This window comes from Pristiophorus japonicus, chromosome 2, assembly GCF_044704955.1.
Source record: "Pristiophorus japonicus isolate sPriJap1 chromosome 2, sPriJap1.hap1, whole genome shotgun sequence".
NCBI lineage: Eukaryota > Metazoa > Chordata > Chondrichthyes > Pristiophoridae > Pristiophorus > Pristiophorus japonicus.
In genome coordinates this window covers 273104560-273116138 of record NC_091978.1, presented here as the reverse complement: position 1 = coordinate 273116138, position 11579 = coordinate 273104560, and the positions used below count along the sequence as shown (strand labels likewise).

Genomic DNA, 11579 nt, shown 5'->3' with positions numbered 1-11579 from the left:
CAGCCCTTGCAAACATATCCTTTGAAGCGGCATGAATGGAAACGATGATCACCCCCTAAGCACCAACAAGGTGTTAATGGCCTTGCATTCATCACCCTTGATGGTGGACTCTGAGACATCTGTGGACGTGCAGCTGCAGGCATGTGAGGCCTGCCCTGTATGTTGCGATTCGAAAACAACATTACTTTGTTCACAGTACGTGTAACAGCACTCGTGTGCTGAGAGATTTGCTTGGTATTGTAACTGGTGGCAGTGAATGCCTGGGCTATCGCTATGGCTTTACTCAAGGTCTACAGTCAAAAGTTTGCGAAGTATCACTTCATGGCCAATGCCAAGTACAAAGAAGTCTCTGAGCATGTGCTCCAAATGTCCTTCAAATTCGCAATGTGCTGTAAGGCGTCTTAGTTCGGTGACATAGCTTGCCACTTCCTGGCCTTCAGACCTTTTGTAGGTGTGGAACCGGTACCTTGCCATCAGAATGTTTTCCTTCAGGTTCAGATGCTCCCGGACCAGTGTGCACAAATCATCATACGATTTCTCTGTGGGTTTCGCTGGAGCAAGCAGATTTTTCATGATCCATACGTTGGTGCCCCACAAACGGTGAGGAGAATCACCCTTCGTTTGGCAGCGTTCGCTTCTCCTTCCAGCTCGTTGGTCACGAAGTATTGGTCGAGTCACTCCACAAAGATTTCCCAATCGTCTCCCTCTGAAAATTTCTCCAGGATGCTCACTGTTCTCTGCATCGTTGGGTTTGTCATCTGTATCTCATCACCAGTTGTTATGTATGAATAAAGAGTGTGACCAAATACTGTGAGCTCAAAGTAAAGTGTGACCGTAGTCTTTTATTACAGGTCTCCAGAGTGCCTCTCCAGCCTGTGAGGCCTCCTTAAGTACAGGTGCTCCCAAGGGATTGTGGGATCCCTTGCCACTCCAGGGGATGAGCCTTCTGGTGGTTACACAAGGTATTTACAGGTTTACATATATAACACCAACCATATGCGGATAATTTTGATCTTGTATAAAATGGGTGATAATGAATTGGCAGCCTGTTTTACATCTCTCTCTGTTATTTCTATTAAAGTCAATGGAAATAAAAACTGGGAGAGATGGAAGACAGGCTACCGATTCATTATCACCCATTTTACATTATCATGCAACATCAGAATTACCCCCTGTGTGTAATTAAAAACAGCAAAAATGATCTCTTACTAAAATTAATTACATTTGCTGGAATGTCAAATTAATTAAAAGATTGAATTGCAAAGAATTATAATGTGTGTTTAGTCAACCTTTAATTTTATACTTGAATATCCCCCATAGAAGAAAGCATCTGTACTACCTTCTATTACAGCATGGGATTCTTTTCAAGTAGTAACTTGACTTGATGTCTGGCGAAACTGCAGCTCTGGGCAATGTTTAGTGTGGAATGATATCTAATATCACATGGTAGTTCACAAAAGCATATTTTGTCAATGCTGATTGTCTGCATTGCACCTGCCCAAAACATGAATAAAAGCTCAAAATTCCCATGTCTAACCATCACTGCCATAATGAGAAATAATATATTCTGGATAATCTGTAATATGATGGCACAATATATCTTGGTAATGGCTTTCCCCTACAATGAATAGTGAAACCATAACGTTGCACTTCTGATTAAATCATGTGTTTCAGTGACAGAATCCTGTTGCCTATTGCTGAGGCCTACAAGACTTCTTGAATCCTCGATTATTAGACATATAGCATAACTGTGATATGGAACCTGGAATGAGCACCTATTAAAATAAATGCAATGAACTCTAATTATCTAGTGCAATGCAAGGGAACCCTGACTGGATTATGGAAATTGACTAATTACTCTGAGTCCATAAATTCTGGATATGTGATACAGTGATGTATGTAATGCAAGACTACATAAATTAAATTTATTCTTTCATGTGCTGTGAGGATGAATTATATCAGATTCATGTTAGTGGACTGTGCAATGAGATGATGGCCTGTATTTTGCTCTCAGTGGCAAAGGAACGGCTTTTAGCCACTCACCTCGCTGACAACTGCCACAGACTATATGCGGGTTTGTCAGCAGAGATTTCTGCAAATCTGATCTCTGGTCCACCATGGTGCCCTCTACAGGGGAACTGTGGCATCTATGAACAGGAAAGCAACAGCGAGGCTCTTCAACCAATCAGATTGAAGTATCCTCACTGAGACACGCAGACCCAAATGTTGGGCTACTTACTACCACCCATTTGCACCGCTATCCTGGTGAAAAATTGCGGCCGCCACTGTAACGCCCTTCCTTGGCATGGGACGCAGCCATTTTGCTGAGGGTCTTAATGCTGCCAATAACAGCGCTGGCCATGGAGATGTAAATGAAGAGAGGGTGATGTCAGTCACATGCTATGCCAACTTAACGTCACCTCAGCAAACTTTGACCTTAGCGCTGAGTTCAGCGCTGGGTCCTAAGATCACTCTGAAATGCGAGCGTTCAGCAGACTGACAGAGACGCTATCAGCACCTGCTAAAGGGACACACATATCTTTCAGTTAAGTTTGCATTTAAGCTTTTGGACTGGATTATATTAATTTTATTGAAGTAGTGGCTTGATGCAATACAGGTTTAAAGTTTTTTCGGTAGGGAGTTCTGCTGAATGCTTTCAAGGCCTCGGATGGTAACAACAACAACTTGTATTTATATAGCACCTTTAACATAGAGATAAGGAGGGGTGAGGCAACAGAGGGATTTGAAAATAAGGATGAGAATTTTGAAATCAAGGCGTTGCTTAACCGGAAGCCAATGTAGGTCAGCAAGCACAGTGTGATGGGTGAGCGGGACTTGGTGTGAGTTAGGAGACGGTCAGCCAAGGCTTGGATCACCTCTAGTTTACATAGGGTAGAATGTGGGAGGCGAGCCAGGAGTGTGTTAGAACAGTTAAGTCTAGAAGTAATAAAGAAAGGCCTCTGAAATGATAGAAAATGCTGCACTGCCCGTTTCGCAGAACACCTTCGGATACTTCTTGATAACCTCATCCGTTGATGAACATCTCGCTTCCACACAGAAAATCTTACTCCAATCCAGCTTCAGTGAGCTCAACCAATTTCTTCCTAGTAAGGCAGACTTGTCTCCCTTCACTACTATTAAAGGCAAGTTTTGAAATTGATCTTTATATTTCACCGGTACGGTGATATGACCCACCACAGGAATTTTCCCTCCCGAGTAGCCTCGCAGCTTTATCTTGGTTTCTCCAGTTGAAAATCACGCAATTTGTCGCGGTATAGTGACTCCGGTACTACACTCACGGATGCACCCGTGTTAATTTGCATTGGTATCTTAAATCCCGCAACATCTATGTGGATTTTGATGCTTTCCGAATCGCTGTCCATTAACCTCATGCTCCTGATGACGTGTAACTCTAACATCTCCTTGTCCTGTTGTTGTGCTTCCATGCTATGTAGTCTCTTGGGATTTCTACTCATAGCTTTGAACGCTGGACTCATAGCTTTAAAAGCTGGTTTATCCTTCAGTCGGCATGCCTTCGCAAGATGCCCAGTCTTTCTGCAGAAGAAACACTCTGCCTTCATGTATGGACAACTTTGAGCAACTTTGTCCCAGGCACCTATAGCACGACTTTGCCGCTCTGTTAGAATTTCCAGTTTCTGAGACTTTGGGCCCCTACCGTCTTTTATTTTGAACCTGCAGGTGATTTACCTCGGTTGACTGATGACCGTAATCATTATTTAATTCTCGGGAATATTGTTTGGCCATGCCCGTCAACCTCGCTGTCTGACAAGCAATCTCAAAAGTCAAGTCATCCGTCGTCAATAATTTCCTTCTGATCACATCATTTTTCACCCCACAAACAAAACAATCCCGTAATGCTTGGTTTTGAAAGTTTCCAAAATTACAGTGCATCAATAGCTTTCTTAATGCTACGATGTAATCACTGATACTTGTATCAGACTTTTGATTCCGAATCCCGAAACGATAGCTTTCAGCAACTCCGAATGGTTTGGGGTTATAGTGGCGACCCAGCTTTGTTAAAATCTCTAAGCGCTGTGTCCTTTGGCTCGTCAGGCACAAGCAGATTTACAAGGGTTTCGTACAATGCTGGACCCGCCTCCGATAAGAAGATCGCTTTCTTATGTTCCAACACAGCCCGGTTCTGGACTGCATTGTCTGGAACTTCGATTATGTTATTTGCAGTGAAATACATTTTTAGCTGATCCACATTCGCTTTAAAACATTCCCGGTCGTGTCTATATTCCCCCAAATGTCTAATTACACCTGACATTTTAATCTCTAGCTGTTCACACCGTGTGCTATATATTACTTCGGATTTTGTAGCTTTTTTCCAAAGACAGAAACGTCCAAAGTCTCTCTGTCGGCTGGCTGAATCCTTCCCCAACAAAATTTAAGCTTTAAATCATCCGAAAAATCCCATCTCATCACCAAATGTGATATATTCACAGAGCACAAGCACACACAGCTCCTAACATGGCAGGCAGCTCTCTCGGAAGCCTCCGGAATCTGCCTGGTTCTGTTTATTATTAACTCTGCAGTTGCAGTACACAATACGTCCACATCCAAAGTGTGGAGCTACAAACATTACAAGCTTACAGACATTACAGCTGCCACTGTCCCTTTTATTTCATGGGCTTCAAGTTATGTGGCGCTTTGTCGAACACCTTTTGGAAATCCATGTAAACTACATCAACCACATTACCCTCATCAACCCTCTCTGTTACCCTTATCATAAAACTCGATCAAGTTGGTTAAACATAATTTGCCTTTAACATATCCATGCTGGCTTTCCTTAATTAATCCACACTTGTCCAAGTGATAATTTTGTCCCGGCTTATCTTTTATAAAAGCTTCCCCACTACTGAAGTTAAATTTACTGGCCCTGTAGTTGCTGGGTTTATTCTTACACCTTTTTTTGAGCTAGGTAAGTAACAGTTACAATTCTCCACTCCTCTGGCACCACCTCTGTATCAAAGGAGGATTGGAAGATTATGGCCAGTACCTCCGCAATTTCCACCGTTTCTTCCCTCAGCATCCTAGAATGCATCCCATCCGGTCCCGGTCCCTTATCTACTTTAAGTACAGCAAGACTTTCTAGTGACTCCTCCTTATCAATTTTTATCCCATCCAGTATCTCAACTACCTCCTCTTTTATTATGACTTTGGCAGCATCTTCTTCCTTGTTAAAGACAGATGCAAAGTACTAATTTAGTACCTCAGCCATGCCCTCTGCCTCCAAACATAGGTCTCCATTTTGGTCCCAAATCAGCCCTACCGCTCCCCTTACTACCCATTTATTATTTATATGCCTAGAGAAGACTTTTAGATTCCCTTTTATGTTAGCTGACAATATATTTCCATCCTCTCTCTTTGTCCCCTTATTTCCTTTTTCACTTCCCCTCACTTCCCCTCTGAACATTCTATATTCAGCCTGGTTCTCACTTGTATTCTCAACCTAACATCTGGCATGCACCCCCTTTTTCTGCTTCATCTTACTCTCTATCTCTTCCATCATCAAGGGAGCTCTGACTTTGGTTGCCCTACCTTTCACCCCCGTGGGAATGTACCTCGACTGTACCTGAACCATCTCCTCCTTAAAGGCAGCCCATAGTTCGATTACAGTTTTGCCTGCCAATCTTTGATTCCAATTTACCCGGGCCAGCTCCATTCTCAACTTACTAAAACAAAATACTGCAGATGCTAGAATCTGGAATAAAAACAGAAAAAGCTGGCGATCTCAACGGGTCAGGCAGCATCTTTGGAGAAAAAGCAGAGTTAACATTTCAGATCGATGAACCTTCGTCAGAACTTTATTTACTCAACCCACTGAAATTGGCTTTCCTCCAATTAAGTATTTTTACTCTAGATTGCTCCCTGTCCTTTTCCATAGCTAATCTAAACTTATGATACTATGATCACTGTTCCCTAAGTGTTCCTCCACTGACGCTTGCACTACTTGACCTAACTCATTCCCCAGAACCAGATCAAGCAATGCCTCCTTCCTCCATGGGCCAGAAAAGTACAGATCAAGAAAGTTCTCCTGAACACACTTCAGAAATTCTTCCCCCGCTTTCCCTTTGCACTATTACTATCCCAGTCTGTATTAGGATAGTTGAAGTCCCCCATTATCACTTCTCTGTAGTTCTTGTACCGCTCTGTAATTTCCCTGCAAATCTGCTCCTCTATATCCTTCCCACTAGTTGGTGGCCTATAGAATATACCTAGTAGTGTAATGACACCTCTATCGTTTTGTAAGTCTAACCAAATAGATTCTGTCCTTGACCCCTCCAGGATATCCTCTCTTTCCAGCACTGTAATATTCTCCTTAATCAATACTGCCACCCCACCTCATTTCTTTCCTTCTCTTTCTTTCCTGTATACCTTATATCCAGAAATATTAGGGACCCAATTCAGCCCTTTTTTTGAGCCAGGTCTCAGTTATCTCCACGATATCATATTCCCATGTGGCTATTTACACCTGCAACTCACTAACCTTATTTACCACACCTCATGCATTTACATACATGCAATGTAAACCTATCTTAGACCTTCTTGTATTCTCTCTTAGTCTGACCACACCTAATACCATACTATTTCTTACTCTAGTGTTATCTGTCTCTCCTAATCCTTTGTGCACCTAGTTTTTCCTTTCTAATGCCACATCCTGGTAAATTAGTTTAAACCCTCCACAACAGCACTAGCAAACTGTTATGTGTTGATGCTTGGGCATACTAGACACCGGGGGGCGCCACTGTCGGAGGTCATCAGGCTGTACACGCGTGTGCACGGGCCCTGGTATATAAGAGCGAGTACCATGTCATGTGCACACTTTGGGTGAGAATAAAGTTGAACCAGGTTTGTACCTGAGTGAGTTTACAGTAACAAGTCTTTCGAGTCATTATATACATTACATTTGGCGACAAGGTAACTTAAGAACCTTCGCATGCACAATGGGCACCATTGGAATTCTGGAGAGATTCGTGGATGGCGAGAATTGGGCGGATTTTATCAACCACCTGAATCAGTATTTCGTGGTCAACAAAATGGAGGAAGCTGGTGACGCAGTTAGGCGCAGGGCGGTTTTCCTCACCGTATGTGGTCCAAATATTTATGGCCTCACAAAGAATCTTCTCTCGCCAGCATGTCCAACGGACAAAGAGTATGGGGATTTGTGCGCTCTGGTGCATGAGCATCTCAAGCCAAAAGAGGGGATCATCATCTCACGCTATCGCTTCTACACACATGTTCGTGCTGAGGGCCAGGATGTGTCAGGATTCGTCACCGACCGAAGACGTCTGGCTGAGCTGTGTAAGTTTGGAAACGTGTTGGAAGACATGCTGCAAGATTTCTTCGTGATAGGCATCAACCATGATGTGATCCTTCGGAAATTATTGGCTGCAGAAACGCTGGAGTTGAGCAAGGCCATCGCGACTGCCCAGGCATGCATGGTGACTGATGATAATTTAAGACAGATATTATCAAAGAGTCGGAGCTCCACGGCAAATACTGTAAACAAGATTGTGTCGTCGTCTGGCAGAGCTGCTTATGGCAGGGCCTACTCGGCTGCTTATGTGAAACCTGTAGCTGCTGAAAGTCCATCAACTGGTATGAATCCGATTTCACCCTGTTGGTGTTGTGGGGGCAATCATCGGCCTCATCAGTGTCAGTTTAAACAGTACATCTGTAAAGGCTAGAAAGTGGGGCATCTTCAGCGAATGTGCCCACAACTGAGCAAGCGTGCTCATTGATGATGATGACCAGTCTAGTGCTGGCCCAGAGATGCAACCCAAGATACCCGAGGAGGAAGTGCATGGCCTGTATTCGTTCCTGAGAAAGAGCCAACCGATAATGGTTAATGTGATGCTGAATGGTGTGCCTGTATCAATGGTGCTGGACACGGGTACGAGTCAGTCGATAATGAGCCAAAGGGCATTTGACAAGTTGTGAGTCACTGAGGCTGTGAAGCCTAAACTGAGTCCAGTCAATGCCAAGTTGCGTACTTAAACTAAGGATCTCATACTGGTGATTGGCAGTGCAGTAGTCAAGGTATCGTATGATGGTGTGGTTCACGATTTACCATTATGGATTGTCCCAGGCAATGGTCCAACGCTGTTCGGCAGAAATTGGCTTGAGAAAATCAAGTGGAACTGGAATGATAGCAAAGCGTTATCCTCGGTGGATGACACTTCATGTGCTCAAGTGCTGAAGAAGTTTCCTTTTTTGTTTGAACCGGGCATTGGAATTTTACTGGAGCCAAGGTGCAGATTCACCTGGATTCTGATGCAAGACCTTTATCATAAAGCTCGGTCTGTTCCATACATGATGAGGGAGAAGGTCGAAATTGACAGACTCCAACGTGAAGGGGTCATATCATCGGTCGAACTTAATGAATGGGCCAGTCCCATCGCTCCTGTGTTAAAGAGTGATGGCACTGTCAAGATCTGTGGAGACTACAAGGTTACGATTAACTGATTTTCGAAACAGGATCAGTATCCGCTATCGAAAGTTGATGAACTGTTCGCCATGCTAGCTGGTGGAAAGTCATTCACTAAACTGGATCTGACGTTGGCCTATATGACATAGGAGTTTGTCAACACTTTGAAGAAACTCACCTGCATCAACACCCATAAAGGACTGTTTGTCTACAACAGGTGTCCTTTTGGAATCCGTTCGGCTGCAGCCATATTTCAGAGGAACATGGAGAGTCTACTGAAGTCCGTTCCTAGAACCGTCGTGTTTCACAGGTCACAGGTCATGACACTGCTGAACACCTGAACAATCTTGAAGAAGTCCTACATCTTCTGGACAAAGTGGGACTCAGTCTGAAACATTTAAAATGTGTCTTCATGGCACCTAAAGTTGAATTCCTGGGGAGGAAGATTGCTGTTGATGGCATCAGGCCTACTGATTCGAAAACCAAGGCCATCAAAAATGCACCCAGATCTCAGAATGTGACGGAGCTGATTTATTCAACTACTTCGGTAATTTCTTACCCAGTTTGAGCACTTTGTTAGAGCCCTGCACATGCTGCTCAGAAAAAGCGACAACTGGGTCTGGGGTGTATCTCAAGATAGAGCTTTTGAGAAAGCCAAGAATTTGCTCTGTTCGAACAAGCTGCTTGTTCACTATGATCCATGTCAGCGTCTTGTATTGGCCTGTGAAGCTTCATCATATTGGGTTGGCTGTGTACTCCAACAAGCAAATGAGTCGGGTAAGCTACAACCTGTTGCGTATGCCTTGAAAAGTTTGTCAAAGGCGGAAAGAGTTTACAGCATGGTAGAAATAGAAGCTTTGGCCTGTGTGTATGGGGTCAAAAAGATGCATCAGTACCTGTTTGGTCTTCGTTTTGAACTCGAAACAAATCACAAGCCACTCATTTCGTTGTTTCTGAAAATAAAGGTATTGATACCAATGCGTCGTCCTGTACCCATTGACATTGTCTGCCTATGATTATGTTATTCATCATAGATCTAGCACTGAGAATTGTGCTGATGCACTGAGTCATCTGCTGTTGCCCACACCTGAACTGGAGATGCCTCAACCTGCAGATCTACTGTTAGTAATGGATGCTTTTAAGAGTAAAGGAACTCCCATCACTGCTCAACAAGTGAGGATCTGGACCAGCCATGATCCTATTTTATTGGTTGTGAAACGTTGTGTCTGCAATACCCATGAAAATGTGCGATGAGACCAAACCATACAACCGTCGCAAAGATGAACTATCCATTCAGTCAGATTGTCTACTGTGGGGCAATTGTGTTGTTATGCCTAAGAAAGGCAGAGAAAAGTTTGTAAGTGAACTACATAGCACTCATCCTGGTATCGCCATGATGAAAGCCATTGTCAGGGCTCATGTTTGGTGGCCTGGAATTGATTCTGACCTGGAATCATGTGTGCATCAGTGCAATACTTGCATGCAGCTAAGTAAAATAACAACGGAATCTCCGCTGAGTCCTTGGTCATGGCCATCGAAACCATGGTTGAGGATACACATTGATTTTGCAGGCCCTTCCTGGGAAAGATGTTTTTTGTTGTGGTGGATGCATATTCAAAGTGGATAGAGTGTATTATTATACCATCCAGTATGTCCACAGTTACTATTGAGAGCCTTCGTGTCATGTTTGCTACTCATGGTTTGCCTGGCACTGTTGTGAACGATAACGGATCTTGCTTCACAAGTCTTCAGTTTCAGGAGTTCATGAAACTCAATGCTATCAGATATGTAAGGTCTGCTCCATTCAAACCTGCATCTAATGGTCAAAAAGAGCATGCGGTTCAAACGATCAAGCAAAGCATGAAACGTGTGACTCAGGATTCACTGCAGACTCATTTGTCATGTATGTTACAGGACAAGGCCTCACACGCTTACCGGGGTCTCCCCTGCTGAACTACTGATGAAGAGAATTCTCAAGACCAAGCTTTCGCTTGTCTATTCTGATTTGAATGATCATGTTGAAAACAGACGTCAAAATCAGCAATGGTACCATGATCATGCTGCTGTGTCACGTGACATCTCTGTCAACGATCCAGTTTATGTGCTGAATTATGGTCAAGGTCCAAAGTGGATCGCCGGTACTGTTACGGCCAAGGAGGGTAACAGAGTGTTTATTGTCGTGCTCAAGAATGGGCAAACATGCAGGAAACATGTTGATCAGATAAAACTGCTGATGAACTGGAACCGGTTGAGCAAGATGCAGTCAGTGACCAACCAACCAATGTTCATTCATCAGAAGACTCTGCTGTCATTACTGAATCTGGACTTTCAGTCTCTGATAGGGTTATTACCACTCCCATCAGATCGGTTACTCAGCCTCCGGTCATAACTGACTCAGAACGCTCGCCCAGAACTGGAGTTGAACTGAGACGATTAACTCGTGAGCGGAAAGCCCCAGACCGTCTTAATTTGTAAAGAGACTGATACTAAGGTCTTGAAGGGGGATGTTGTTATGTATTGGTGCGTGGGGTCACTAGACACCAGGGGGCACCACTGTCGGAGGTCATCGGGAATATGCTTATGTGTATATAAGAATGAGTACCATGTCATGTGTGCACTTTGGGTGCGAATAAAGTTGAACCAGGTTTGCACCTGAGTGAGTTTACAGTAACAAGTCTTTGAAGTCATTATATACATTTCACAAACCCGGGATGCATTGGTCCTGTTGAGATGCAACCCTTCCGGCCTGTATAGGTTCCAACTCCCCAGAACTGGTCCCAATATCCCAGGAATCTAAAGCCCTCCCTCCTGCACCATCTCTCCAGCCACACATTCATCTGCTCAATCCTTCTATTTCTATACTCACTAGCTCATGGCACCAGGAGCAATCCGGAAATTACTACCTTTGAGGTCCTGCTTTTTAATCTCTTTCCTTACTTACTCCTAAATGCACCAGCCCTAACTTTTTCAGCCATTTTTAGTGCAAGACGAATGGGAAAGTGCAGCAAGTTCACTTGGCCAGTCCACTGGCGAGGACTGCAGCAGTGCATCATCATCATAGGCAGTCCCTCGGAGTCGAGGAAGACTTGCTTCCACTCCTAAAATGAGTTCTGTTGTGTCCTTA

General features: G+C 43.8%; 1 protein-coding gene across 1 annotated transcript in view; it reads left to right on the top strand.

Annotated features, from left to right (window-relative positions):
* Positions 1-10105: 10105 nt before the first annotated feature.
* LOC139230373 (von Willebrand factor A domain-containing protein 2-like) overlaps positions 10106-11579 on the top strand; it is a 181270-nt gene continuing 179796 nt past the window's right edge. Inside the window, exon 1 of the mRNA XM_070862201.1 lies at positions 10106-10358. Coding sequence (XP_070718302.1) covers positions 10106-10358 — 253 coding nt within the window. The remainder of the gene's footprint in view (positions 10359-11579) is intronic.